The 7166-nt window shown below is 36.2% G+C and overlaps 1 protein-coding gene across 11 annotated transcripts in view; it reads left to right on the forward strand.

Annotated features, from left to right (window-relative positions):
- Nucleotides 1-6208, forward strand: part of mbnl1 (muscleblind-like splicing regulator 1) — a 90504-nt gene extending 84296 nt beyond the window's left edge. For all 11 annotated transcript variants that reach the window (XM_036556025.1, XM_036556028.1, XM_036556024.1 and 8 more), the window contains 2 exons: nt 423-494; nt 2236-6208. In XM_036556025.1, the coding sequence (XP_036411918.1) occupies nt 423-479 (57 nt within the window). In that variant the 3' untranslated portion in view covers nt 480-494; nt 2236-6208. The remainder of the gene's footprint in view (nt 1-422; nt 495-2235) is intronic.
- The last annotated feature ends 958 nt before the right edge of the window (nt 6209-7166 follow it).

The following is a 7166-nucleotide window of genomic DNA, read 5'->3' on the forward strand; positions in this document are numbered from 1 at the left end:
TCACATGAGATTTTCCATATGAAGTATATGAAGAATGAACTACTTTAGGCAATTTATTTTATGATGTGAAAGGCTACCTAAATCACTCAATTCCTCAGGTACCTCCTAAGCCCTGATTAAGGGCTACTAATCAGTCATCACAGAACTGCAATTTTATTGCCCAGGTCAACAAGCAGGAAGACTGGAATGTGCATGTAGAACACCTGCCTTTTTCCTTTCTCCTTTTTTTAAAAAAGCTTATACTAATAAGCAACAGGCCTCAGTTTTGTCCCTTTTTGGTACTTGGTCAAGTTTAATTCCAATCTTTTTTCTTTTCAGCTTTTAAAACAGAAAATGTTTGGAAAAATTGTCAGACTTTTGCATTGGTAGCAGTGTTCAAAAATACCTATTTGTACTAATGTGTTTTTTGTGTCCTTCTTTAGATTCCAATAATATCTGCAGAGCATCTGACTAGTCACAAGTACTTGACTCAGATGTAGTCACAGTCCAGACCAGTGAGTGTAATCCTTTAGTTTCTATTTCCAAGCAGTTTTATTTCTAAATCTTTCCATTGTTGTTTATTGTTTAATGCAGGGGTGTGAAACTGGGTTCCTTCCAGGCCACAGCACTATTACCTTAAACATTTAGCTCTAAAGCAATTTCGCTATGAATCATCTCCTTTCAGTTAACTCTTTAAGGCCAAAGCAAATACAGCTATTTGTGCTGTTTAATCTGCTTCTCTCTGTTAATAACATGATGTCTCAGAGCTGTTGTTGCATTTATTTGATATGTAAAGAACATGATCTCACAAAGCCGAAAATCCGGCTTCGGTTTTTATTTATTTTGTCCCACAAGTTACCTTTTTGAACAAGAAAACATATGAATGGGTATTTAAGGGTGTGTTCACACTTTTTATCCAGATGACTTTTGCTTACAGCTTTGGTTTGATGCCAAAAATATCAGTGTGAAAGCTAAGCAAACCAGAATTAAAATACAACAATGTATCCTTTCCTGCTTTGGTCCGGACCAAAGGAACCAAACTACAAGCGTAAATGCAATGCAAGTTGCACAGCAGTCAAGTTTGATCATTACTCTGATAAACCCAGTCAATAGTAAGCGCTTACCGATCCCAACTGTGCTCTGAATGAGCATGCACTTTTGCTCAAATGGAAAATCACAGGACATCCTACAGCAAAGGAAGCCTTGTGTATCTTTTATACAGTGATAGAAAATATGGTAGCACAGAGAAGCCTCTGATTCTACATGCTGATACATTTCACTGTGGCCAGTGTGGACATACATGCGTCGTAACTCCTCTGGTGGCAGAATTAAAGGAGTTTAAAGGGCCATCACCAAATTCTCAGAAAGGATTACTGACGTGACGGTTCCTTCGGATAAATATCCTTATTAAAGCAAGGGTCATACAGTTCTGTTCTCCGCCTTGTGGTTTAGCTTCTCCTCATCAATTTTTGTCTGGTTTAACCCTATTTTGTCAAATAGCAGCTGGCTTAACTTCAGTCATTTTGTTCAGGTAGAACATCAGTGCTCTGGCACTAGCAGGACAAGGTTTAGATGAGGGAATACACTAATCTCTGCAGAGTTCTGACCCAGAAGGAACCCAGTTTGACACCTCTGGTTTAATGCATTTAGCAGATGGGGATAGCTGATATGAAGCAGCTTGGTTCTGCCAGTGTGAATCTTGTGAGCGTTAGCTTCAACTGTACTGTTCTGAGATTCCATTCTAGTGCTTCTACTTTAAGTGTAAACCTTTTGGGGGTCCTTTTTGGGCAAAATTCTTCAAAAAATAATTGAATGAGGCAGTAGTTTTTGTCACCAATGAAGTAGTTTGCATGTTGTCGCTGTCATATCAAAACCTCACAACTCCATTTTGGTCATTTTTAGATGTAACTCAAGCACTCAGATAGACATTACCACAGTCATGTTTAGCAGACTGAGAGTCTTCCACAAGTAAATAAACATCAAATAGCCTTTGATGCTTCATAAGAGCAGTGCTTTGCATCAGTGACATTGTGTCCTTGTTTCTTTCAAAATGCAGGCTGCCCTGTACATCTGTCTGAACGTTTTATAGAAATGGTCCAAAATTACTTTGAATAAAATCTCATTATATTAACTTAAATTTAAGAACTCTATTTCAGATATGCAAGGTTTTATTGTGACAGTGACAATAAGATTAAATTTAAACTGTTACTCATTTCACTTATTTTTCACATGCTTCTTTGTTGTTTTTTTTTCCAGATCAAATGAATGTGCTGACCCATTACCTGGGACAAACACAAACAACTTAATGCCAACAAATGTAAATGTCAACATTTCAAACATTAGAACAGTCGAATTTATACTAATCAAATATACCCTCTTGTGGTATTACTAGTTCACTGATAAGAACATTTAAAGGACTAGTCTACAGTACACTTATCAGCAGAAAAATGGAGTGCCCTTAGATGTGATATGTAGAACTTGGAAGAACAGCTGTACATACAACTGGCCGAGACACACATGTACACAAAAGCAGTCTGCTGGCATCGTGTCTTAGCATGTATAGTGCTGGTACGTTGACAGACCAAGAGATTCTTTTTTATTGACTTCTTTTTCAAATTCATCTTGAAATTGATTCGCCAGTAACACTTTACTTAACGTTAAAATTATAGAGCTGGTTTTCCAGATCCAGATTGCATTGGAATTAGACAAAAACTGGGCTTAGTCCATGTTCAGGAACCTGGAGTAAAGTATTAAAATGTCTTAAAAAGACAGACAGACACAGTATCTTGTAGTGAATTATGTAATATGGCCATTGTAGTGGTTAAAGTCACTATTAAGTGATTTACGAAGGTCGGTGTGAATAGTCTTGCTGGGACAGACGTAGAATCTTGTTACAAGATCACAACTTGGGGACAACTTGTTAAAATTTTGGTGCTGGATTGCGGCAAAATCTGCTGTAAACAAGATCAGGCCCAGAGGTCGAGTTGGAAGGTGGATGAAACCAACCAAGTCGGTGGGTCCAACGCTCCCTCTAAAACTCGCACCCACATTCCTCTAATCTGTGCTCTTTTAATGTCCTAAGTATAATCAATAACAAAAGCAAAACAAGCTAGCTAGCAAAGCGCTACTGTTAGCTAATGGAACTGTTTTTCTTTTGAAAGAGGTCATGTTTATTTTTTACTGCATGAATTTGTTCTCTGCACATCTACATGCTTAACTGGAGCTTCTTGGGCGACTTTTCAGCCATGCTAAGGTCCAAAGGCCTAACTGGCTAACAACAAACTTGTTGAGTGGACAGTGTAGAAGAGCGCACCATTGCTCTCTAACCTTTGAGCCCCACCTTGATTAGGTGTTGGTATGGTTTAGAAATGTCACACATGTTTATACCCTGATAGGTCCACAGTCTCACCAACATTAAGCCCAAAATTTCTCATAGTTGTCCCCAGACGTTCTTGTTACGAGATCCCTCGAGACTAGAGTGTGGGTTAACAATAGGAACATACAGAAGCAGTGTTTCTTCAAATGTAAATGGAAGAAGCAGGTCCATGTTTGTGCTTGTGTACCTGTAACAGCACATACAGTTCACCTTCCAGTCTTAATTAGAGTACCTGTGAAGTTCGCCCATTACAGCACATTAGTCTGGATACCCCCTAGTGTGGTGTACTGCATTTTAACACATTATGCCTATCGAACCATATATTCAACGCCTATATGTCGATGCCTATTGATCTGTGTTTAACTATAGATCACCATTTGTTTTGTAAGTAGTCACAGCGAAATACTTTTAGCCAATATAGGTGTATTATAATTGTTTATAAGATGCGTTAATTGTAACGTCAAGTGAAGCGTTACTGATTTACCATATGGTTTACACAATTTGGAAAGATGCACCTTGAATTTAAAGCGAATTACAATTCTACATGGCACAATACATTCAGCAAAACAGTCAAGTAGTTTGCTGCATTTACAGTTCTGACCTCTAGTCGAGCTAGCTGGTGGACAAAAGATCAGGATAAAAGAAGACTAATGAATGTTTCGGGTTAAAAAAAAAACAAAACAGAATCCTTCTGACCTTTTCAAAGCACATCTTACCAAGCTTCACATGGGCTACACACCACACAGTCAGAAAGTGTTATATCGGCAGTGTTATTCTATTTACCAGAGATTGTTTTTAAGGCTCTTGTTTTTATACATAATTTCATAACCGTGTGAGGTTTTTTGTTTTGTTTTGTTTTGTTTTGTTTTTAATGAATTTTTATTGTTATTTGTCTGTAATGCTTGTGATGGCTTCTCCATTCAGCCTTGTAGTTCTTATTAGGCTTTCAACTTGCATGAAAACAGGGTTGCCTTTTCCTTCCTGTTGCCATGTGTATATATATATATATATATATATATATATATATATATATATATATATATATATATTTATAGCCTCATCTGATGGAGTGTCTTTTTATTGATGATGAAATGGAGAATGGGTATCGGTAATCACCGCATGTCTTTACATTTTCAAGTTAACAAACTTGTTCGAAGAGTCTGTCTTGGAGTTTAGAGACTGTTTCCAGTCCCCAGAGCAGGGACTCTAAAATGCTGAAAAAAGCACTGCTTGAAATGGTGTGGTTGGTTACAGATTGATTGTGTTTAGACTTTAGATTTGTTTTGTATATGGGAAGACCAGATATATATTTGGTTCAGGTTTTTCTTTGGGGGGGGCATTTTCTTTTTTGTACTGATTTTGTGCCATTTGTGTTTTTATTTTATGATTTCTAATCTCAGACAGCCTTTAGCCTATGTACAGCAAAAAAAGATAAATAATGTCAAACATTAAGTCACTGTTAAGTTGTGCCAAAGTCATTTTCCTCTTTATTTTAGTGCACTCTTTATCTCAGTAGGTTTGGCCAAAGCCAAGCCTGGTTATCAGACATACGAATGAAGTTTCATTGCTTCAAATTTCAAAGATATGGCTCTTCTGAAGAAATTCCAGACTCTCAATTGGTTCTAGACATAGAACAATGTTGTAGAGACTAAATCTTTCTTTTTTTTTTGGTGTACAAAAGGGTTTGGGTTCAGTTCGATCAATTTAATGCACAAAGTGATTTAAATTATTTAAAAAATTAATGCTTTAAAAATGCATCACTGAATGTTGTCAATTGTAAGTTGAAACAGAATCGACTGAACTGAAATGGAATTGACTCCAACTCTGGTGTTCTCGCTGTTCCTTCACTGAGGCCTTAGATTTCAGTTAATGTTCTCTCAAATCGCAAATGCTCTAGTTCACGTATATTTTCTTTTATTATTAATCATACTACACTTACCGCTCACTTTTACTTCAAAAAAAAAAACGTAGATAGAAACATATTGCTACATGTTTGCATGTTTAGTTTGTGGAACTCATTTATTTTGTATTTGATAATATTGTCATAGAACTGTTTTAGACCGTAAGATATGTATTCTACTATATATTTTTTTTTTCATTCTCATTTTTATTTCAAACAATTCATGTTTAGGGACTTTCAGCGATTTATGTTGTACATTTAACTTTTTATTGAAGATTGATGTTAGAATGTTTGACATTTCTCCTTTCTGAATTCTCTGTTTCAATCTGATATTGATTGTTTTGATATTGATTTTGAGTTGTACTTATTGAACGGAGGCAGTATGGCAGTTGTTAATTTAACAAATTTCATTTTGTATGTAACAAATCGAGATCGTTTCAAAATATTTAGTTAACATGTTGATCATTTGTGCTAGAGTAAAAAACAAACAAAAAAAAAAAACTTATTTTCTACTGTATCCATTTCAGAGACATAAAATCGTATTTTGATATATTTCAAGCATCCCTGAATGTCAGGCCAGAAAAATGAGCAGCAGCATATATCCAGAGAATTTTGAATATTTACTAAGATGCTAAGATGATGACATTGTAGGGTTGTGCCTCCGAGGGCAGGGACTTTGGCTGAAAGCGAGAGAGAGAGCCATAACCCAAGGGACAAAGGTTGACTTTTTGCACTTCTGTACATAGTCAATATAAAACAAAGAAAAGAAACATGTATAATATGGAGATCTTATTTTGAATAATAAAAGATTCTATGAGAAATTTTGTTAGGATAATTTAAGGAATAGAGTAATAGACCAGCTAACAGACTATGCTTGCAGAAGTGGCACAGCTGTTTTTATTATTACTTCAGATCATCGCTTAAAAAAAAGGACAGAAAAGGAAAAAAAAAAAGCTAAGCGTTGCTCCGCCTTAATTACATGTGCTGCCTGTCATTTGAAGGTCAGTGCCAACCCAATTTTGGTGAGTAAGCTCATGTTTTACATGTATGTCATGCAAGAAAAGCAGATGCTTTTACATGAGCTCTGTCTTTCTGTAAGAAATTTCTCAAAGTAGCTCAATAATAAACAAAGTTACTAAACAATTACATTCAAACTTCTGCAGTTTGATGTGAAATGCTCTGCTCTAGAGAAAATGGCTAAACTTACAGACTTTCTTTACAGTAGTGTGATGGGAACCAGAGGTCATGGCGTCTGCACCGACATTTTATTTAATATCCAAAACATTTGAGTCTTTAATTTTTATATATATTGTTAGTAATGGTAAAATATTCGTAAATCTAAAATCTTTGGGTACTACTACCTTATAACGCCCCACCCACATCTCTCCATGCAGCATGTGCTTAAAAAATAAATTTTAGGCCAAAATTGTATCGCAAAACTATTATGAAACTATGTTTCAGGCATCAGGCAGCATTTCATAACTTTCAGTAAGGGAGCTTTTAGAGGTGGTTGCCTGGTTCTTATCACCACCACTGTAAACAATTCGGACTCTGCGAGTTTCTGTAGAACAGATTTCACACCAAACCACTCTGAATGACTTTGTCTACATCTCAACTATTGAATTATGCAGAAAATCGATGGAATTCACCTTTAATATCAGCTTAACTGCAACCAAGTATGACTATATTCAATATATATTTCTGTAGTGATAGATTTTGCGCAGCTGGCTGGCTGGGATGAAGTTACATTTTGCTGAATTTCTGACAGAAAGTCTTAAAGATGCAAAGCGTCTTTTTTGCATGTCATACCTGTGAAATCTGAGGATTGGATTTCCTTATGAAGTTGGCAGCAGGCCTTTCTCCCTCTTTACCACATGCTAGCATTGTGTCTCATTGTTGTGCTCCTCTGTG

Source organism: Colossoma macropomum, unplaced genomic scaffold, assembly GCF_904425465.1.
Source record: "Colossoma macropomum unplaced genomic scaffold, Colossoma_macropomum, whole genome shotgun sequence".
Taxonomy (NCBI): Eukaryota; Metazoa; Chordata; class Actinopteri; order Characiformes; family Serrasalmidae; genus Colossoma; species Colossoma macropomum.